The sequence below is a fragment of the Candida parapsilosis genome, contig 005809, assembly GCF_000182765.1.
Source record: "Candida parapsilosis strain CDC317 annotated contig 005809".
NCBI classification, from domain to species: Eukaryota; Fungi; Ascomycota; class Pichiomycetes; order Serinales; family Debaryomycetaceae; genus Lodderomyces; species Lodderomyces parapsilosis.
In genome coordinates, this window is record NW_023503281.1 from 3001498 (window position 1) to 3023470 (window position 21973).

Genomic DNA, 21973 nt, shown 5'->3' on the forward strand with positions numbered 1-21973 from the left:
GTATGTGTGTGTGAGTGTGTGTGTATGTGAGTGTGTGTGCGTGGTATTGGAAGATTGAGGTCAAGTTCAGTCAAGTGGCGACTACTTATTCAAGTTTGGAAAGGGAGCAACAACCGGTATCACGATGGTAGCACAGCAATTTTACCGAGCTCTCGAGTTTATTGAGTACAAAGAATTGCGTCCATCCAATGCGCTTTGCGCGTTGCAAATGAATGTCTGGAAGTGCCAAGGCAAGTTCCTTTTTGAATTATGGATTCAGCATGGGATTCCAGCACGCTTGTAAGCAAAACCTTTTTGACACCAGCCACTGAAGCAACAAGAGTAACCGTAAGTTCCGAAAGCACACCGCCAATGTGGAGTAGTTCTCACACATCCCACACACACCTCTTTCTCTGTTTTGACCATATGAAAACCCCATCAGCTTGTGAACTATGCTCAGAAAACATGCTTATTGAAGGGTAATTCATTCATTATGATTTATTGGTCCTTCTGCTACCATTCAGGTGTCACAAAACCATGCCATTCACTGAATTCTTTTTCGGGTGTACAACCAATACATAATTACTTTATTTGATCTATCACCACCAGAAAACACCAAACACAACCACCCCTCCCTCACCAAGGCTGAAATGCTAGATAGGCAGGCTTCAGATATAAAGACAAACTATTTCAAAATTGGCCACGTAAAGAACATTCAATACACGATATACACAACTGCAAACAATAATGAACAAGAGCTTTTGGAGTTAGAATTGAGTTTACGTCACCAACACCCAAACATCCTACTCACGTACTACAATAAATGTTTGTTTTATTTTTTGGTAGATGACGCCATTCACGATACACCCTCGTTGGTTGAGTCTAACCCTATTGTGAAGACCAAGTTTCAATCAACCGTGATTGCAGAAAAGTTGGCCAATCCACCAAAGACAGTTGACAATGAGGAATATCTCGCATTTGCAAACATAAGCTTTCTCAGAGCATTGAAAAAAATGATTTTATACAACTTGTCGATACAGCAGGTGGTTAAGGTGTTTGGGAATCATTGCGTTGTTTCTGAGGATAATGAAACATACAGAATTGTATGTATAGATCCCATACTTCTTGCTACTGGAGATATGCTTATGTCTTGTGTTGAGAGAAAAACACCTCATTTTTACAATTCATCGTTGTTGTTCCCAAATGAAACTATCAAAAGCCAAGCCTTTGTTGTATATATTCTACCTAGTGGAATTAGGTGCCATTTATTCGACCCTACAAACCTCAAAAGCAATTTTGTAAGTAAACCCCAATTTGAAAATGAACAACTACTACGGTTGCTTCAATTGAACACCGGGATTGAAAGCTTGCAAGGGGCGACGTGGGTGAAACTAATACCAAACTTGAAGCACTTGAACAATCAAACATCGTCTATTTCCAAATTCGTGCATACAGTTGAAAACAAAAAGTACATATTGTGGCCATGGAATCTTTGTCTTTTGCAGTTGGGTTTGCGAGAGAAAATCAGAGATTATAGAGATTCAACTCCGAATTACTCCAATCCAATGAACTTGTTATCTGAATTTCTTGATTTCACGATTTCGCACAAAGCAGAACTGGAGAGAGCAGAGCAGATATTATACAATCAACATCTGCAACAAATGCAGCAACTGTCACAGCTTGAAACGCAACCAACAAATGTGCGTCAGGACAACGAGAGACAGTCTCCTTCTTTGAAACAAGAGCAACGTAGTCCTTCAACGGGCTCTACTAACACTGTAAACGAAGCGCCCAGGAACTTGGGACCGCTTGATATAGGGCTCAACACGCCGTTAGGAGGCGATATCTTCAATTTACAAGTGAACGACAATTTTTTCCCCAAACAGGAAAATAGTGTCCCGGAGGAGAGAAATGCTGATGCTGAAGATGACAACGATATGGAAATCGACGAATTATTTGGTGGGCACGAGGATGCAAGTGAAGACGCTTTTTTGGAGGAGGGGAATCAATCAGGTGGCAATATAGAAAATATTAAAGATGAAGCCGACGATTTATTTAAAAGCGGGACAAACCTGGAATCCCCTTTTTCAGACGGCGCCACACAAAGATTAGAGCCACCTAGACCTGAATCTAACTCGGAAAGCAAATCAAAGAAAGTTTTGCCATATATTGATATTTTAAGTACCGGAATGACGGTGGGAAAGTCAGTCAGTCCCAACTATTCTGACCCTGGCGCTCCCCCGCCAGTCAATCCAACGCCTATGATGTATATGAGCAAAACCTCAGCTGATAGCTCGTCATCTCAATCTCAATGTCAATCACAGGGAGATATTGTGAAGAGTGACAACGAGGTGATGGGAAAAAACAAACAAACACTTTTCTCTCCATTGGCTTTCCATCCGGTGATCAAAAAGGACATTGATACAAAGTATGGAAAAGGTGGTAAATTCTATTTCGACAAAGATGTCGACGGAGTAGAGAAATCGGGCTTTAGAGCAACAAGTGTGAGTGGAGCGTCACCCCTGTCTTTGAGCACATTCAAAAAGCAACGTATCCAAACAGATGATTTATCTGGAAGTGAGGAAAGTGATGAGGACGCAGATCTGGAAGAAGGGTCACAATACTCCGATGAACACCATGACACATTTGTTAAGTCAAACCAAGGCAACATAGTAGGGGCAAACACGGTATTGGATTTTGGTGCGCCTAGTATTGGCCCTGAAAAATCTATATTTACACCAATGTTGCATTCTGGTGGATTTAGTTCTCCATTTGTCAACAATTTTGGAAAGATGGGAGCTAAACCCGAATCACCGCTCCCGTTGAACGACATTCAATCTTCCATTATGACTCCCGCATTTTATGATGCTTCAATTGGACACCACTCGCCGCAAATGAATCATTTGGAGAACAAGAAGGAAACCGACCCCCCCAGCAAAGCTACTGAAACATCAAATTTTTTGCCGTTGATCTTGAGAAATGTGAATGTGTCAACTATTCCAAGTTTGTATTTGATGAACAATTTGATTAGTGATAGAGTAATACCCACGTTTTCCATGACGGAGGATGAAGGTGACAATGACTTGGAAACAACAAATAGTGATGAGTTAATTGTGAAGCTGAGACATTTGAAAGAGTTATTGCATTTTATTTCGAAAAGCATTGTTTTCGATTTGGGAACTACTTCGAAAATGTACTCACAGCTCAAGTCAGAATACAATGAGGACTTTAGTTTGACAGAATCGAATGCGATCGAGTACCAAACGCCAAAATTCAGTTTTTTAGAACAAATTGGATCAGTGTTTCCCCATTCTTATCAAGTATGTTTGCTGGAACTTGTTGTTGATACCAAACACGAAGAAGGGGGGGAGGAGGAGGATTTACTCGACGGTGACTTGAATTTTTTGGAACAAATTACGCACCACGAAAGTCCCAAAACTAGACGCCGAATCAAAAAGGAGCTTGATTCTTTAACTTGGAATTTTTTAGATGGCACCACTTCCCAAGCTGACTTTGAAAAGTACTCCAATTTACTACAAGAATTCAACTCCTTTCCAAGTTCCACTGATGTTAGCATATTCAAAACAAAGGAGGTGAAAGTCAAAGTAAACAAGAACGGTAGTCTCATCAAACTTAACTGCGTCGGACTCGACTTTTGGAGTTACTTAGATTTTAGTCCCGTGGGGGGCCAGAGGGATTTTCAGATGCTCGCAATCGGCGAAACATCCGGATTTGAATCGAGCTCCTATCTTCACAAGCTCACGGATAGACTCATTAGTAACTACAAAAGCTGCAACTTTGGCTCAATATCCAAATTAAACTTATCAACTGTCGATACTATACCCGATTTGGAACCTGTCAGTGATGGTGTTATGCGAGTTACTGAAAGCCTATCATGCAATTGTGGCGGCTACAATCAAGTGAATAAGAAGCTTAATTCCCTAGCCGAATTGATAAAATTGGATTTAATTAACAAGACAAACAACTTTGAGTTTGACAGACCATTATTGATCCTTTTTATAAATTTTGACCAAAGCTTCAACTCAATCCTCCAGATATCAAAAGTTTTGCGAAACTTTAAGGTGGCACTTTTGAATTTCCAAGTGCCCTTGGTTCAAATTTTTGCAAAAATTATCCCTGCATCCATGATTGCCAATAAAGTTGGATCTGACATAACGCTAAAGTTGTTCAATAACCACATGTTGTCAAAAATCTCACTGAGCTTATACAACGAATGTCCCCAAGATGCGGGCGCAAAGCTTTCATCGTGTCAATTTTACGCACCTTTGGTAAAAGAAGCTCCATCAAGAATACCGTTCAAATTTATCAACAACAGTTATCGTGACATATCAGGCTCGGACGATACATTCATTCACGTGGCTTACGAGAGATCAATTGATAGAAACTGGTTTGCTGCGGCTTGGACCGATCCTTTGGGTCTCGTGAAACATACAAAGTCATGGTATTGCTCACCCAATGGGAATGAGCAAAACGGAGCAAAGCCATCTATGCACAGCTTTCGAGATGAGAGGATAGACGTTGCCACAATTGCTGACGATATCTGGAATATCTCTGCTGAACTTTTTAGTGCTTTGAGTCGAGTGAACGAGCGGGAAAATTCAGCGGGAGGGAAAAAGTTTTTGGTATTGACGAGAATCAACAGTGTGATTCCTGATGATGAATTGATTCACTGGAAGCGTCTTAGTATGAGATTCAAAGATATTTCGTTAATCGTGTTATCTGTCAATAGAACTCCTAAATTGACGCTATCGGTGAAAGGAGAAAACTCAAATTCGACTTTCAACTCACCAGACAGAGACAGAGACAGCTTTTTCAGCTTCAAGAATCCAAACAATATCAATAATACGTCACCCAACACATCAAGTGGGGGTTCGGTTTTGGCAACATCACCGAATGGTTTGGCGTTTCATTCACCACAACAGTTTTTGAATATGCCATCAAATTTTTTGTCTCCGCAAGAGATACCAACTCCGGGCACCGCGGGAAGTGCATTGGAGAGTCAAAATGAACCTGACGCGATACTAAAGAGTGCTGATGGAGATATCTACGGTGTAATTCCTCAAGTACAGCTCCCTTCATTCAACTCACCAAGCAGAATGAACATGAAGACTGGATTTTTAGTCAAAGAGCAACCTGTGACCTCGAGCGACAACGAAAAGGGATTGTTGGTGTTTGAAGTTAACTTACTAAGCTGCTCGAACTATTGGAATTTGGACAACTTGATGAAGATGATGTTGAGTCAGTACAAGAACTTGACTACTTTGAATGATATTCTTGGGATGAGGCCAATACATGGAACCGAAGCTGATACAGCTAGTTTAGGATATTCTCAAACCACATGTGTGGTTCCTTGGCATATCAACGCCGTGGGAAAACTACTAAACTATGTGGTACATATATATGTAGAAGAATAGAATTGAATTTAGGTAAGCATTATGAGGAGACGTGCATTTTTGCAAAAGAGTTTTATGAAAGAAAAATAAGAATGGAAAAAAAAAAAAAAAGAAAATTGCCATAAGAGAAAAAAAAAAAAGCCTGACAAACTACTGCAATCATCAGCATCCAAGTCATGTCAGATCAACCAGAAACCAAACAGGAAGGCGAGAAGTTGAGTTTTGATGAAGAATTTAGAAGGGCTGAAGAGAGAGCACCGAAAAGACCTAGAGAAGACGAGGAGGAGGAGTCAGAGAATGGTAACAATGTGGAAGAAGACGAGGAGCGAGACGAAGATAACGACGATGAAGGAGAAGAAGAAGAAGAAGATGATGATGATGAGGAGAACGAACCAAGTAGAAAAAGAAAGAAAAAGAGAGGTGCAAATCAGTTTTTCGATATTGAAGCCGAGGTTGATGAAGAAGAGGACGAAGCAGACGAGGATGACGAAGAAGCAGAAATGTTGAGACAAGAATTCATCACCGATGATCATGCAGGTGATGACCGAGATGAAATCAATAGGGACGATAGGATGCACAGGCAGTTTGATCGTCGTCGTCAAGAGGCAGAAGACCAAGATGCAGAACAGTTGGCTGAAACTTTAAAGCAAAGATATAGAAAGTCACATGTTGCATACAGAGGTGATACAGCAGCGGGTGGAACAGTATCGCAAAAGTTGTTGATGCCATCGATCAATGATCCATCTATTTATGCTATAAGGTGTACCCCAGGTAAGGAAAAAGAGTTGGTTAGAAAGCTTTACGATAAAAAGAGGACGTTGGAGAGACGAAAGATGCCATTAGATATCTTGACTGTTTTTCAACGAGATTCATTTAAAGGATATATCTACATCGAAGCAAAGAGATCTGATGCAATTGATAAGGCATTGCAAGGGATGGTGAATGTTTTTTTAAAGGATAAACTTTTGGTCTCTGTTAAAGAGTATCCTGATTTACTTAAACAAGTCAAGTCATCTGATATTGAAATAGTACCAGGAATTTACGTGAGAATCACTCGAGGCAAATATAAGGGCGACCTTGCTATTGTCGAAAATTTGTCAGAGAACGGGTTGGATGTTTTGTGCAAGGTTGTGCCAAGACTCGATTATGGCAAGAATGATGAGTTTACAGAAGACGGAAAAAGGATAAAACTGACTATCAGGCCACCACCAAGATTATTCAATGCACAGGATGCAAAAATGTATGATCCTTCTAATCTACAACAGAGAAGTCTGAGGAGATATACCTACAAGGGAGATGATTACGAAGATGGTTTCTTGTACAAGGACTTCAAATTGCAGTACATCCAAACTAAAGATGTTCACCCAACTTTGGCAGAGCTTGATTTATTCCAAACCGGGAAGGATAGTGATGGTATTGATCTTGCTAAGATAGCTGCATCTTTAAAGAATAAAAAATTGAACGATGGCAAACAGTCTACAGCATTTCAGCCAGGTGACAAAGTTGAAGTTCGTCGTGGTGAACAGGCAAAGACGGTAGGTCTTGTTGTCGAAACTGCATTAAATGAAATCAAAATAACAGTGACAGATAGTGGTGATCCAAAATTCGTTAATCAGAAGTTAACAGTACCGGCAAATGATTTGAGAAAGATTTTTAATGAGGGTGATCACGTCAGGATTGTAGAGGGTAAACATTTTGACGAGACAGGGTTGGTTATCAAAATTGACGGGGATTCAGTCATTTTGGTTAGTGATCAAACGAAAGAAGATGTTAGAGTGTTTGCCAATTTCTTGGTCAAGGCAACTGACGCATCTTCAAATGTGGACAACAAGAATTTCAAGTACGATATTAAGGACTTGGTTGAATTAAGTGCCTCTACAGTCGGGGTAATTGTAAAAGCGGAAAAAAACATTTACGAAATACTCACAACAGATGGAAGATTGATAAATGTCAAGCCAACGGCCATTGCGTCAAAGGTTACTCAAACTCGTCGTGAGCAAATTGCTACTGACAAAAATGGTTTTACAATCAGGGTGGGTGATACCGTTAAGGAATCAGTTGGTGACAAGGGCAGAGAAGGAGCAATATTGCATATTTACAAGAATGCATTATTTATCAAATCCAATGAAATTATAGAAAACTTGGGTATTTTTGTCACAAATCGAATGAATGTTAGCACTATTGCCACCAAAGATTCGATGATTTCCAAGAGCCTTGGCCCCGATCTAACCAGCATGAATCCAAACTTGAAACTCCCCGATCAGCTTGCAATACAGGGTTTGAAGACTCGTGTGCATGGTCGAGATAAGTTGTTATATAAAGACGTCGCCATCAAAAGTGGAAGTTACAAAGGATTGAAAGGAAAGGTGGTTGAAGCGGACGACGTGTATGCTAGAATCGAGTTGCATACAAAGAGCAAAAAGGTCAAGGTACTTAAAAAGAATTTGAATGTGTTGATCAAAGGGGAGGTAATTCCTTACTTGCGATTTATTGGTGCGGCACCAGAGGAGGTAGCAGCAACTTACACTCAACCCGTGGCCAATCCTGCGTTTAGCAGCGGAGGAGAGAGGTCTGTTTGGAGTGGGGGTGCGACACCTGCAGTTGGTGCTGCTGGAGGTGCTTCCACATGGAATAGAAGCGGTGGCGCCTCTACTTGGAATAGTGGAAGAGCAGGCGGTGCATCGTCGTGGGGTGGTAGTGCATCTTCTTGGAACAATACTGATAGTGCATCTGCTTGGAATGCTGGAGGTGGAGGTGGAGGTGGTGCTTCTGCTTGGGGTAGCGCCAAAGGGAATGGGTCGACTTGGGGTGGCAATAAAGGAGGCAGTTCCTCATGGGGTGGTTCTAAAGGCGCCAATGGAGGAGGCTCAGCTTGGGGTGGTGGCTCTACCTGGGGAAAGAAGGGTAATAATAGTAGCTGGGGAAGTCGATAATCTCAGAGTAAGAGTAAAGGTTTGATTCTATGTATTTCCAGTAAATAAAGTTTAAAGAATAAAAAACAATCGTCTTTAGTGAGCATTTTCACAACCAGGACAATTGTGCAACACTTCATGAATAAAGACATCGCAATTTATGCAAAAATCGTTGCAGCAATTGGCACACCTGTATCTTGAGCTTGTGAGAGAATCGATAGTTCCAGTGTTTTTAGTTGACTTTACTCCTGAAGGAAATATCAACTGGCACCCGTAGCAGTATTCTCTATCGTAAGACGTAGATAGAGGAACTTCCTTATATGGGGCAAGAGGTACCAAGTGATGATAAGATCTCGCCAAATGCGTAGAGAGTATAAGCATGAGCCCACACACTGGACAAATCGTAGGTAAATTGCACACTTTGCTCTTGCATTGGGGACATTGGTAGCCAAAAGTTTGCGACATTGCTAAACCAGAATTCACTTCAACAACATCTTTCGAATCGTTGGAGCCTTGCGTTGGGTACGATGCATTGAGTTGAGGGAACTCCACTGTATATTCCGAGTTTCCTATAGTGGAGGTTGCATTGGGTTGTACTTTGGAAGGGAACCCCATCTTGATCAAAGGCACCCCTTTTGTTTCAATCTTGATTTCCTCACTCTCTGGCAATGGCAATGGTGTCACACAGTCCATTAACAACTCTTTAAAGTGTGTCTCATTCATTATTACCCCGTAATGCTTTGATGATGAATTTCGCAGCTCGTGGTTAGTTTTATTAACCAATTCTTGACATATGGCAACTTGAGCTGAAAGCCCAATCACACTGACCTTAATGTTATCCTTGACTAAGCTGTCTATTGTCTTGTGGATGTCACCTGGGTCACTGGTGAATAGCGAGCCAAATACTAACAATATCTCCTTTGAGTTTTTTGAATTATTTGAAGCAGAGCCAAAGTTGAATTTTAGCAAGGATCGTGCCATTTCTAAACAATTTTGCAACGAAGGGTCTCCTTTTGGTTCGTATTTGTTATGTTGCCTTGCTTTCAATTGTCGCAACCTGTCTATATGATATTGAGGCAGTCCGCTCACCTCGCTGATCAAATTAGCCACACCATTTCTCATTAATATTATACCTAGTTGTGATATAGGATTTTGATCAAAGAATTCCACAACAAACTCCAGTAAATAGTTTAGTGTTAGTGATAGTCGCGTTGGGCGCAAGTCTTTTTCTGCCATCGCTAGCGTCCCGTCAACGATAATGACCAATGTTCTAATGATTCCCCTTTGGAATGGTGTGCTAGGATTTTTCATAATCTTTTTCTTCCTATTTTCAATGATTGATTGCACCATTGCCTCAAATGAGCCACTGCCCAGTTCGTCATCCTTTACTATATCCCATGATCTCTGATACTCATCCTCCCATGCATATCCATTTGCCCTTTTCAAGTCACTCACTTTGCCATTATGCTGTGACCTTGTTCTTGCTGAGACTCCTGCTCGCGGTACTGCATCGGATACGGCAGAAGACAACCGTGATGAAGGAGATCGAGAACCACTAGGCGTCGATACAAACTCCTCGTCTGAATCATCCATTTTTTCTGGTGGTTGATGCAAAATAGAGAAACTAGTTTTTGGTTTATTTTTTCTTTTTCTTCACATCTTCTTTGCTACATTCCAATCTTTTAGGACATTCTGGGGAAAAAATTTGAGAAGGGACTAATTTCGAAAAGATTGGGAATTTGGTTTTTTATTAATTACACCGTTCTACGTTTCTTATGAAGATACTTATCTATTGATTGCTCGTAGTTGACACGCCCGTCATTGCTGATTTCATAGAATAGCGAGGAGAAAGAATCAAGTTGATTCAAACCAACTTGACCTAGCTCTTCTTCCAAATACGGAACTTGCTTCAATTCATTAAGAGTGAGCAATTGCGAAATGAAATACCCCTGTCCATCATTTGGGGTTATTTCCACGTCACTACTGAAACGTTCCCATCTCAAGCTCCCAAAAAACTTGATGAAGTCAGCTTTAGATAAGTTAGTGGTGTTTGGAGGAAACTCTTTCTCTTCTATGTTTTTGTTCTTCTTTACTTGTGGTATAGGTGCCGATTCGTTTTCTTGGATGTAAAAATTTCGAAGCAACTGGATTGCTTCTGTTCTGCAAATACCACCTATGCTGGGATAACCTCTATGGGGCAAGCTTGTGTCGTTGTGAATAGAAAGGATTGTGCCGTTGCCTCCAAATCGATCGTTCCCGCATCCAAAGTATACTCTACCAATTCCCAATTGCCGAAGATAAGACGCACACATTATACAAGGCTCAACTGTTACATATAGCGTAAGCTCGCTGTAGTCAATATCTCTACCAAGTCGTTCTAATGCAATAAATTCGGCATGTTTGGTGCCATTTAGGGAGATGTTTGTGTAGTTGTACCCTATACTAATAATATCGTCTCCTCTGGTCACTATACAAGATACAGGTGTCTCATTGATGAGCAAGGCCTTGTAGCCTACAAACAAGGCCGTTGACATGAACTGGAAATGACGCGTTAGGTCGGACATGGTGAAGACGGTTCTGGAAGAAGGTGATATTCTTTTTTTTTTTTTCTTGGTTTTTCCTCTGAATGCCAAAACCTATTATAACTCGGAAGATGTCCGATTTACACAAGGCGCTTTTGCTGAGAGTAAAGAAAAGAGAAACTGAACTTGGACTTCTGCTGTTGGATGAAGAGCCTGTGAGTGATGATCCAAAAACTAAAGTCAAAGAAGACACCAGTCAAATTGATGAGGAGATAGTGGAGGAGTACGAACAATTCAAATCTGATTTCTTTGTCAACGAGGATTATACTCATGGACTGTCAACATTCAACACCTATTTTATGAAGTCTAAGAAACCGGGGCCAGTGTTGGTCTGTGGCCATGGTGCCGGCTCATCATCAATGACATTTGCCGAATTGTGCCGGAATATCACCGATGAAACCATTAGTGTGTTTTTATACGATATGAGGGGTCATGGTGGTTCACACGGGGAGCTTGATTTCTCACTAGATACACTCGTTGAGGATTTCCATTTCGTTTTGGAGGAGTTTGTATCAAGACATAATCCACAGGGCATATTTTTGTTGGGACATTCATTGGGAGGGGCAATTTTTGCAAAATATGTGCACAATCACCCACAAGAACTCGTGAAAGGTTTGATACTTTTGGATATCGTTGAGGAAACCGCCGTCACTTCTTTAACCGTCATGCCATTTTTTCTTGAAAAATTACCCAAGTCATTTCCGTCACTATCAAAAGCTATTGATTGGCATATGAATTTCCTCCTTTTTAATGAGAAATCGGCTAGATTGAGCTTGCCGGATATATTCAATTTGAATACAATGACATGGAAAACGGATTTGAAGCAGACAGAGCCCTATTGGAACACCTGGTTCAATGGCTTGTCCAATAATTTCGTAAACTTTCCCAAGGCTAAACTTTTAATATTAGCGGCTCATGAAACGTTAGATAAGGAGCTTATTATAGGCCAAATGCAAGGAAAGTACGAGTTAGTCGTGTTCAACAATAGTCAAAAAAGTGGTCATTTTGTGCATGAGGATTTGCCAAAACATGTTGCTATTCGTGTGGAAGAGTTTGTGTGCAAGGTGTTTGCCCCTGAAAGGTATATAAAAGATCATCTAGGGGTTACTCCAAGATGGGGAGGTAAAGTTACATAAAATGTATATTAATCTACACTAATATTGCTAAGTTTAACTTCTTCGCGCCTGTTGTTGATCTGCTCAACTACTTCATCAATCTTTTTACTTGCATATGGGAATCTTGGATTGATTAAAAATGGTCTCAAGTCGAATCTATTGTCATCGGGAGAATATTGCTCGGCATGATATGCTGGTGTCATGGTTGTCATTTTGTGTCTATTGATAGCATAAAAGAACCAAAACCTCTTCACTTTCTCTGCTACTTGTTCGGCTGTCAAGTTGTATGGCGGTTGAGACCATTCGTGGTACAATTTTATAAACATCGCTAATGGCCCACATTTATCAACCTTTCTCAAAGTACCAAAGCGAGACAACTCGTCGTAGGTCATGCCCATATCAACCTCATCACTTTGAACGTAATCTTTGGTAATTGGTTCTAATTCTGCAGTAGGCGTAGCAGTTATAAACTCATGTAAAATAGGCAAATCAAACTCTTTCTCAGCCCATGCAATGAACCTTTTTAAGTCCGTTTTGGAAATTCCACCAATAGGGTTGACATCGGCCGATGAGCAGTCATACTTTGTCAAGTATCCACGAAGGCATTCGTCAACATTGGCACTACCCAATACTAATAAACCAGGAACTGAAAGACCACGTGTCCATGGCAACAACTGTGCAAACAAGTAACTCAAAACCATACGCAATCTTGCTTGAATGTTTTGCAAAGCCAAGTTTTCTGTCTGTGAGCCCCCGAATATTTTAAACATGGGCTTTTTACCAGTTGCTACTTCAAATAATGAAACAACTGCAGAGACGAGATTATCCATATTTAAGTCCACATGGTATGAACCAATCTTCTCTGCCAACTCTTTTGCTCTTGATCTAGTCTCTGATGATGAGTTTTTTGTACCCATAAATGAGGTGCAAAAGATTTTCTTGGCCAACTCTTGAGGAGTTTTTGGAGTAAAACTTGAATCGCGGGTAAGAGCTCTAGCATCTGCTAGGACTTGCTCGTTGTTTGACTTCACCACCAATCGACACATCAGATGGACAATCACGGCTGTTGCACAAGAGTCGATCCCCCCACTCAACGGAAGGAAATATCCTCCACATTTTGATCTTCTCAAATAATCCCAAAGCCAGCACGCGGGCCCGTAAGCAATTTCCTCTTCTGGTGAGTGATATTTTATCTTTTGTGGCCTTGTGGGGGAAACATTTGGATCATAAACATTCTCACTTGGGGAAAGCTCTATATCAGCATAAACAGCCTTGTATGGCTTCTCTTGGTCGACGGCTTGCATCCCTGCAGATTTTTGATTTCTGTACGATCGAACATCATCAAGATCAATGGTTGCACTAATCACCTCCACATCGTTTAAGGAGAATTGAGATCCTTGAGCAAGTAGTTGACCATTGACCACGATACAGGCACACCCGTCATAATACAATCTGTCCCCATCACATCCCCTTTGATTTGCATACAAGTAGACTCCACCACACTTTTTAGTGGCATTTGTGATTAAATGCATACGAGTATCCAACTTTCTCAACTCATGGTGGGAACCACTGGAGTTTGTGAATATCTCTACCCCATCCAAACTCATGGCAATATGTGGGGATTCTGGAGTGAAGAGTTCTTCGCATGTTTCACATCCAAGTTTGGTATCCATAGTTTCAATCACACAGTCACCAAACGTAACCTTTGATTGGCAAGTTGCTTTGGCAATGTTTCGAGGGAGGTAGTGCTCCTCATAGTATTTTGGGCGATTCCAAGGGGTAAAGTATCTCATTTCTCTGTAGTTTCCATTATTTGCGAGAAATAACTTGGGTCTGATTAACAAGATTTTGCCATTGTAGGAGATGATACGACAATTGTACTTTATGGTTTTGTGGATTATGGGTATACCAATGTCTAACAAAATCCCGTGTGTTTCTGGGTTTGATATAATTTCAGCATACACCTCCCAACTGTGCTCGTACAAGTCATTTTCGTCAAAGTGATCTAAACAGCCATACCCGCAAATCTCGAGCTCAGGCCCAACTCGAAGTTTGGCACCTTGTTTTTTGGCTTCGATTATACTAGCAAGGATTCTGTCTCTGTTTCCTTCAAAGTCTAGGGCCCATTGGTTGAGGTTACAAGTGGCAAGCGTTACGTAGTGTCCCATTGATGGAGTTGAAGAAGCTGGGAGAGGGGGGTTTTTTTTTTTTTTTTTTCGGAAGTTAAAAGATTTTTATAAACAGAGTTGGATGGGTAAGAGGAAGGCGAATGGATGGATAAGTGGCCCATGCCAACAGTCCCCCCAAACTGTTGCAGATGGAATAACCGAGAGGATTTTCTAGAAAAATGGCTCATTTCTTGAAAGAGAAGCAAGTTGACAGATTCAAATGCACCTGGAGTTTGTACATCCTTGCGAGCCTCCCACTTTTCCAACTCAAACAAGCGCGAATTAGTGATGTATCTCCTTCGGTGTGTTCCATCTTTGATGAATAGGTGCGAAGTCGTGAATTGTGATGCCAATGTTTTCAATGCTGACCTTCCGACGGAACAGATATGAGATCGGAACTTTCCTCTCTTTATATACAGGATAATTTATGAGTTCCTTATCAGTGTGACCCCAGACATATCGAATATAAAAACCCCGCCAGCGGCCCCTTCGTTTTATGATAAAATCCAAACACCACACTTGTTCAGCAAAATGCATAAGGACACAGTTGTTGTTGAGCGCTTAGAAGGTACTCCATTTGGCTGCACTGTTAAACTCCCCAAGTACTGCCACAATGATCCTGCCAACTTGAATGATGATGATTTTCGCGTATTGAATGAAGCAGTTCAAACCCATTTGGTGGTGGTTGTTCCCGATCAGGCTGATCTTGCTCCTAAATCGCAATATTTATTAACAAAGAGATTTGACCCCTCTATTCCAGAACCAAAAGAGGACAATGGAGCTGGATATGGACACGGCAAAGAGTTTAGACATGATAAGTCAGTGTTGAAGAAGGATGGATGCTCGGTAAAGTCTCAACCTCAAGTTCAAATTCTCGGACAAGGTACGTTCGAAGCAGATGAACCAGGTAATGAAAATGGGGAGGCTATCAATTTGACCCACCCATCACACACCACGTTTCATCACACCCCTTTGACTGAGAAACAAATTAAGGAGGAGAAAAGAACCAGATTTTACAGGTGGCATATTGATAGTGCCTTATATGGTTTGTCACCACCCATGGTAACAACTTTGCTTGGTATCAAGGTACCTCCAGCTACTCAATACCAAACTATCAAATACGAAGATGATGGTAGTGAATTAAAGTTGACTCAGGGTGCCACTTGTTTCATCAGTGGTGCACAAGCATTCGAAGGATTGAGTGAAGAGGATAAGCAGTTTGCTTTAAACACTACAGTCGAGTATGCGCCACACCCATATATCTTTATCTCACCTGCAAGAGCCACATCCGATGGGTTAACAATGGTTTCTGAGGGTAAGGAAATGGACTTTAAGGACTTACCAGAGTGGGAAAGTCTGAAAGTTAAGAAGTTGCCAATGGTTTGGACAAACCCGACAACCAAGGAGCATCACTTGCAAGTACATGGTTGTTGTTTGTACAAATTGCATACAAATGTAAATGGTGAGGTTAAGACCTTGAATTTGAAAGAGTCTAGGGAAAAGGTACACCAAATGATGAGACCAGCTATAGCTCCAAAAAGAGTTTTGGCTCATTCTTGGAAGCAAGGCGATTTAGTGTTGTTTTTCAATCGTGGTGTATGGCATTCTGTCACTGGTGAGTTTAAAGGTTTGGGAAGTGACGGAATGGATGAAAGAAGGTTGATGCACCAATGTAATATTGCTAGTGGATTAGATCCAGTAACTATAAGTGTATAAGCAAGTCGTATAAATTCTTATTTTTTTTTTCGAATCTAAAAGTTTGCGCAATTTTATATTTAGCTCCGCATTTTTTTTAGGTTGATTTCCTTCTTTCTTTTCAGCTCTAATCAACATTCAATCATGCAATACGTGGGAAAAGTCGGTGGCTACGTTTACAATCAATGGAACTCTTTGAATCCAGCTACACTATCAGGGGCTATTGATGTCATTGTCATTGAACATCCTGATGGCACTCGTTACACGTCACCATGGCACGTTCGGTTTGGGCTACTTCAAATTATCAAGCCATCACAAAAGAAAATCGATTTGTATGTGAACGATGTCAAGACCAACTTGCCGATGAAGCTAGGTGAAGGTGGTGAGGCTCATTTTGTTTTTGAAGTGAATGACACTGATCATGAATTGTCAAATAGTGTCTTGACATCTCCAGTGATTTCTCCAGTATCCTCACCATTGAGTACGCCGGCCAATAGTGATAATGAACCCGATGAGCTTGACTTGGATGAAAAAGTAAAGTTGAGTGACAGTCCTAGCCCAAGAAGCCCCTCACAACTGAAACGATTGGCAATTGAGAATGTCAAGAAAATCACCCAAAAATTGAATATTCCAACGAAAATAGACATGAATGGGGATATCCTAATTGACATGGATGGGTATAAACCAAACTCGCAGAAAAATATTGACAATTCTGACGAATTGTTCAAGAAAATTCTTGTGGAGGAAATTGAAGGCGATTTGGGCGAAAATTCAGTGAAAGCATGGAATCAGATTATCACAAAAGATGAGAATGGAAACATAAGGATATCCAATGTTTCAGAAGACGGAGCTGAATCTGATGAGGAGATCAAACTTCCACCAACAACAAATACTTCTTCATCTATTACAACTGTGGGTACCTCAACATCAGGAGAAAGTGACAAAGTTTACTTCAAAACTTTAAGATTAACATCTGAGCAATTACAAATGATGAATTTAAATTATGGAGTGAATACGCTTAAATTCAAGTCTCGTGAAAGCTCGTCACAAGTGACTGCGAATTTGTTCTTGTGGAAGTCGACCACTCCTATCGTCATTTCGGATATCGACGGAACCATCACCAAATCCGACGCTTTGGGACATGTATTGAATTTGATTGGTAGAGATTGGACGCATCCCGGTGTGGCTAGTTTGTTCCAAGAGATAAACCAAAATGGGTACAATATTCTTTATTTAACAGCTCGGTCCGTTGGCCAAGCTGATTCAACAAGGCAATACTTGACAGGAGTGAACCAAGATGGTGTCAAGTTGCCCAGTGGACCGGTTATTTTGAGTCCAGATCGAACGTTTGCCGCTTTGCGACGAGAGGTTGTGTTAAAGAAACCAGAGGTGTTCAAAATGGCTTGTCTATCTGACATTATGCATTTATTTTTTGAAGGGGAGGCGACAGTATTGGACGAGGATGACGACCAAACTCCATTTTACGCTGGGTTTGGTAACAGAATCACAGATGCGATTAGTTACCGATCAGTACACATTCCAAGTCATCGAATCTTTACCATCAATCCAGATGGAGAAGTTCATATGGAGTTGTTGGAGTTGGCTGGTTATAAATCGTCGTACTTGCATATAGGTGAATTGGTTGACCAGTTTTTTCCTCCAATCAGAGTGGTTAGTTCGATTTCAACAAACTGGAACAATGCGCAATGGTCAGAATATGTAAACAACCATGAAACAAATGATGCATCAGATGCAAGATCTTTCACGTCAATACGTCTGCCTACACCGGGATCACCAAGGTCTCCTGGATCGCCACGCAACTTTGTTGAAGATTACAAAACCGATGAAAAGTTTAACGATGTTAATTATTGGAGGAGCACGTTAAATTTTGATGATTTGAGTGATAGTGATATTGAAAAAGATGATTTGGATTTGAAAAAGAGTGCCTCCCCCAAATTGAGTAAGCACGAAAAGTTGCTGCATCATGAACATGAAAAAGAGGCACATACAGATAACCCTGAGCTTTTGCAAAAGAGCAAAAGGTCAAGATCCCCTACTTTGGAGAGACCACTTTCAGCATCATCGTTTACTTCACCACTAAAGAACTTTATGAGTTTCAGAAAGAAGAAGGACGATGAGGAGAGTTACAAAGATGGTGAAAAAGTTGATGAGGATGACTTTACTGATGATGATGGTGAAGAGGATGACGAAGGTGACGACGATTACACAGATGACGATTATGACGATGATGACTACGATGATGAAGATTACGATGATGAGGGGGAGGAAGACGATGACGATGATGAAGATGACGATGATGAAGATGACGATGATGAAGATGACGTTGATGGTGATGAGACAAGTCAGAGCTCCATCAAAGATGTCCCAGTGCCCGAGGCCATTAGAGACGAAATCATTGACAGAGGATCTACCGAATTCATCAAAGCTAGTGATTTCGAGAAATTGCAAATTTAGATTAACTAGTGAGGAAACTCACATTTCTATAAAAATCCAACATTGGATTTTCTCCATCCTTTGTCGTTGTAGCCTCCACATCAGCCCACTGTTCTAGAAATCCTCTATGTGTATTTATTCTAGAGTCTTTGCCTGTCACCCTTTGGTACATGTCATTGGCTATTTCAAAATCAGTAGCAAACATTATATCAAAGTATCCTTGTTGCACCATGTAGGTTCGAACATCCACCATCTCCTTCTTTAGCATTGTTTGAACTACAGGTGCATTGAACCCTCTGATGGTATTGGGCAAATAGTGGAAGTCCGAGCTGATCAATGAGTGATTGGGAAATTTGTGTTTCAAAATTTGAAAGAATTGGAGAAGCCTTGTTGGGATGTATTCAGGAGTCGACAAGTCATCATTGAATGGGAATACCATTTGTTTTATTTTAAGCTTGGTTGCTGATTCTAGCAATGGGTGTACTGACTTGTAGAAGCTCTTTGCACTTTCGAATTTTCCTTTGAACGTCGTTTGGTACTTGAGGACCGAAAACTTTCCATGCTCTCTGAGTTGTAGATACGCATTGGTATAAGGGCTCAACTCGCGTGTGAAAAATTGGTAGAAATCACCCTTTTTATCAATTAAAACCTTACCCTCCGTTGGCTCTCCTGTATTCATATCATATGCAATCAAATCATGAGCAAAATTATCAAACACTTCCAAAGCTATGAAAAAACAAGGTTCTTCAACAACTTTTTTCCAATCGAATATGGAAACATTGTGGATTTCCAACATGTCTGTATTCAATCCTTCCTCCTGTAATCTTTTGCTGTATGATGCTTTCTGTTTTTTTGCTAGCTGTTGGGATATTTCAATAATTTTGTACTGCGTTTTAGCGTATATCAGCGGTTCATGTTTTTTAATGTAATTGAGGATATTGCACATAAGTGTTCCGTTACCTCCCCCCATTTCGTATATTATCAAATCCTCATAAGGATAGTTGCCATTGAGTTTGTAATTGAATAGAATATAACGAGCCAAACTCTCTCCATAATAAGGATTGAACAACTCAGTAGGGGTGTGCCATAATTGGAGTGGTTTGGTGTCATCTTGTTCATACTTTGAATACGACTCGCCCCAAGCCTCCATGAATCCATCGATATCCTTCACATTTGGGTAGCTGAATGGTTTGTCGGGATGATAAATTTCTGCTTCTTTGGCAAAGTAACCATAATGCTTATTATACAACAGGTCTTCAATGAAATCAGCGGTGCTCATCAGCACTCCTCTTGGTCGACTCTTTCTATCAAGCAACTGATTTGCCGTCACCTTCGGGTAGGAGTTGTAGACTTCTTCATTCGATTTGTCAAACGGAAAATTAACTGCCTTTTGATATATTAGTTGTATCGGGTTGAGCGTTTGTTTCGTTGAAGGAACTTTGAAGTTATACGTTTTTGGTGAGATTGAATATTCATAATGACTTGGTGGAGGAGGCTCGAGTGCCTTTTTCAACCTGCCTTTGAACAATTGTCTTCGTAGGGTTAACATTGGGTTGACTTGTCGTGAGATGGAAGTTTTTTTTTCGTTTTACGGCGAGAAAATTGAAAGTAACCCACAAATGGGCTGGTATGGTACAAATCTTTGAGGCAGATCTCATTGGCCTACATTGAAAGTCGTTTCTAATTGATGGCAAAGTCAGATTCTCATATACTACAAAGACTGTAACCACCCCTATACCCACTATGCCAAAGGATCCTAGAGTATTGAGATTGACTTGTGTTGGAGTTAAGCGGTTGATTACAATGATGTAATGAGTTACGATGGAGGTAATATCCAAATGTGATTGAGAAGCGAAAGTTTGACCACATGGATTTCCCTTACGTGATTTACGTAGTTCAGAATCGGGGTGATGATGCTACTGTTGCAGCGGAGGAAGTAGGATCTGGAGTTGTGTTTCATGTCAAAGTCGGTAATACAATTCCTGTTGAATTGACTGTCTTTAGAAACTGATGAGGCGTTGTTGACAGGAGAATCACTACAAGTGCAAGAGGGGTATACCGTTGTATTTGACCACTATTCGTTGCCGGTGCCTGTTGATGGTCGATTGGACCTGGTTTGCTCGTCATCGGTTGTATCCAAGAGAAGAGGGTTTGGCATTGTTTATGCAATTGGTTTGAATACATCGGTCAAATTGCGCAATCATTGAGAGGCGATACTGGATTGATCCGTAGAGTAGAAAAGTCAAATGGTAAACCTAGAAAGAGAGATAATAGCCGTGCCTGTGCTGGAACTATTTACGATGTTGTTGGAAACGTTCTTATAACCACTGTGGAACATCTTTGCAAAAGAGGCTTTCAAGGTTGACAGTTTTCCTTTTCAGGGTCGCTGTTATGTTTTCCTTTGTTTTTATTGATCACAAAAGAAGGATGTCACCAAGATTGTGGTAATATGGTTCCATGAAATGGCTGATACAAAGTGAGGGATTTGCCATTTTGTGATTGTTTTTATGATTTTTTTGCCCGCAATATTGCAAGACTGTGCTACTGTGTTTTCACGTCTGGATCCCGAGTTTCAATTCTCGATTCATAGACAAACCATTTATAGCTCAAGCATTATAGCATTTTACATCAGCCTATTGGTCTCTAAGGGACAAGTAGCCACATTCTAATAGCTCCACCAGTATTGGACATTATGCATTCATAGTAGTGTCAGTGGACATCACATGCGCATATAGTACAATGTCCACATCTTCTTAGTACCATATCATACAAAGTTGTGTCTTCGTTTGATGTGTGTTCTCATTTGTTGTAGTCTCGTTGTGGTTTTGTTGATCTTCTTTGCTTTCATCGTAAACACGCGTTTTTGTGTTTTGACGCAAATATTTTACGATACAAAAGAATATGAGACTGTCAAGACTCAATAAGCACACCATTCAAGGGGAGAGTGTGATCTCTAAAGAGACCAAGACCATGTGTTTCTTATTAGAGGGCACAGTAACCATCATTTGACAGTCTTACCTACGTTCTATCAAACAAGTTACAGATTGTTTGTTCTTTTATATTTTGTAAAGAAATCAAGAGAAACATCATAAACCTCAAAAATAATTGCATGCACAATGAACTAAAAATAAAGATGATGAGTGGGTAAGTTATTGTAAGACGCAGGTAAGACAATGGATACACCAACTAATTCATAGTGGTGTGTGTAAGTGTAGATAGATGGGGTGGGGGTAATTTGACTGAGGTCTGGATGGGGATGTTGATTATACTGAGGTCCGGATGTTGATTATACTGAGGTCCGGATGTTGATTATACTGAGGTCCGGATGTTGATTATACTGAGGTCCGGATGTTGATTATACTGAGGTCCGGATGTTGATTATACTGAGGTCCGGATGTTGATTATACTGAGGTCCGGATGTTGATTATACTGAGGTCCGGATGTTGATTACACTGAGGTCCGGATGTTGATTATACTGAGGTCCGGATGTTGATTATACTGAGGTCCGGATGTTGATTATACTGAGGTCCGGATGTTGATTATACTGAGGTCCGGATGTTGATTATACTGAGGTCCGGATGTTGATTATACTGAGGTCCGGATGTTGATTATACTGAGGTCCGGATGTTGATTATACTGAGGTCCGGATGTTGA

The 21973-nt window shown here is 40.7% G+C and overlaps 9 protein-coding genes and 1 pseudogene across 10 annotated transcripts; 6 read left to right on the forward strand and 4 right to left on the reverse strand. All coding sequences in view use genetic code 12, as the record gives it.

Annotated features, from left to right (window-relative positions):
- Window positions 1-629: 629 nt before the first annotated feature.
- On the forward strand, window positions 630-5414 carry SRB9 (Srb9p; the record flags this gene model as incomplete). The annotated part of the gene is made up of 1 exon (XM_036810389.1): window positions 630-5414. The coding sequence occupies one exon, from the start codon at window positions 630-632 to the stop codon at window positions 5412-5414; it is 4785 nt and encodes a 1594-aa protein (XP_036666931.1).
- A 155-nt stretch (window positions 5415-5569) lies between these two features.
- On the forward strand, window positions 5570-8326 carry SPT5 (transcription elongation factor; the record flags this gene model as incomplete). The annotated part of the gene is made up of 1 exon (XM_036810391.1): window positions 5570-8326. One exon carries the CDS (start codon window positions 5570-5572, stop codon window positions 8324-8326), a length of 2757 nt encoding a protein of 918 aa, XP_036666932.1.
- A 75-nt stretch (window positions 8327-8401) lies between these two features.
- CPAR2_214110 (TFIIH/NER complex subunit) lies at window positions 8402-9898 on the reverse strand (the record flags this gene model as incomplete). The annotated part of the gene is made up of 1 exon (XM_036810392.1): window positions 8402-9898. One exon carries the CDS (start codon window positions 9896-9898, stop codon window positions 8402-8404), a length of 1497 nt encoding a protein of 498 aa, XP_036666933.1.
- Window positions 9899-10059: 161 nt separating this feature from the next.
- Window positions 10060-10869, reverse strand: CPAR2_214120 (tRNA(adenine34) deaminase; the record flags this gene model as incomplete). Its single annotated transcript, XM_036810393.1, has 1 exon — window positions 10060-10869. The coding sequence occupies one exon, from the start codon at window positions 10867-10869 to the stop codon at window positions 10060-10062; it is 810 nt and encodes a 269-aa protein (XP_036666934.1).
- An 89-nt stretch (window positions 10870-10958) lies between these two features.
- On the forward strand, window positions 10959-12023 carry PPE1 (carboxylesterase-mitochondrial 37S ribosomal protein YmS2; the record flags this gene model as incomplete). Its single annotated transcript, XM_036810394.1, has 1 exon — window positions 10959-12023. The coding sequence occupies one exon, from the start codon at window positions 10959-10961 to the stop codon at window positions 12021-12023; it is 1065 nt and encodes a 354-aa protein (XP_036666935.1).
- An 8-nt stretch (window positions 12024-12031) lies between these two features.
- On the reverse strand, window positions 12032-14170 carry CPAR2_214140 (glutamine-dependent NAD(+) synthetase; the record flags this gene model as incomplete). Its single annotated transcript, XM_036810395.1, has 1 exon — window positions 12032-14170. The coding sequence occupies one exon, from the start codon at window positions 14168-14170 to the stop codon at window positions 12032-12034; it is 2139 nt and encodes a 712-aa protein (XP_036666936.1).
- Window positions 14171-14701: 531 nt separating this feature from the next.
- Window positions 14702-15886, forward strand: CPAR2_214150 (uncharacterized protein; the record flags this gene model as incomplete). Its single annotated transcript, XM_036810396.1, has 1 exon — window positions 14702-15886. One exon carries the CDS (start codon window positions 14702-14704, stop codon window positions 15884-15886), a length of 1185 nt encoding a protein of 394 aa, XP_036666937.1.
- A 123-nt stretch (window positions 15887-16009) lies between these two features.
- On the forward strand, window positions 16010-18340 carry SMP2 (phosphatidate phosphatase; the record flags this gene model as incomplete). The annotated part of the gene is made up of 1 exon (XM_036810397.1): window positions 16010-18340. The coding sequence occupies one exon, from the start codon at window positions 16010-16012 to the stop codon at window positions 18338-18340; it is 2331 nt and encodes a 776-aa protein (XP_036666938.1).
- Window position 18341: 1 nt separating this feature from the next.
- CPAR2_214170 (uncharacterized protein) lies at window positions 18342-19868 on the reverse strand (the record flags this gene model as incomplete). The annotated part of the gene is made up of 1 exon (XM_036810398.1): window positions 18342-19868. One exon carries the CDS (start codon window positions 19866-19868, stop codon window positions 18342-18344), a length of 1527 nt encoding a protein of 508 aa, XP_036666939.1.
- Window positions 19869-20277: 409 nt separating this feature from the next.
- On the forward strand, window positions 20278-20526 carry CPAR2_214180 (annotated as a pseudogene; the record flags this gene model as incomplete). The annotated part of the gene is made up of 1 exon: window positions 20278-20526. A coding segment is annotated over one exon (249 nt).
- Between the last annotated feature and the right edge of the window lie 1447 nt (window positions 20527-21973).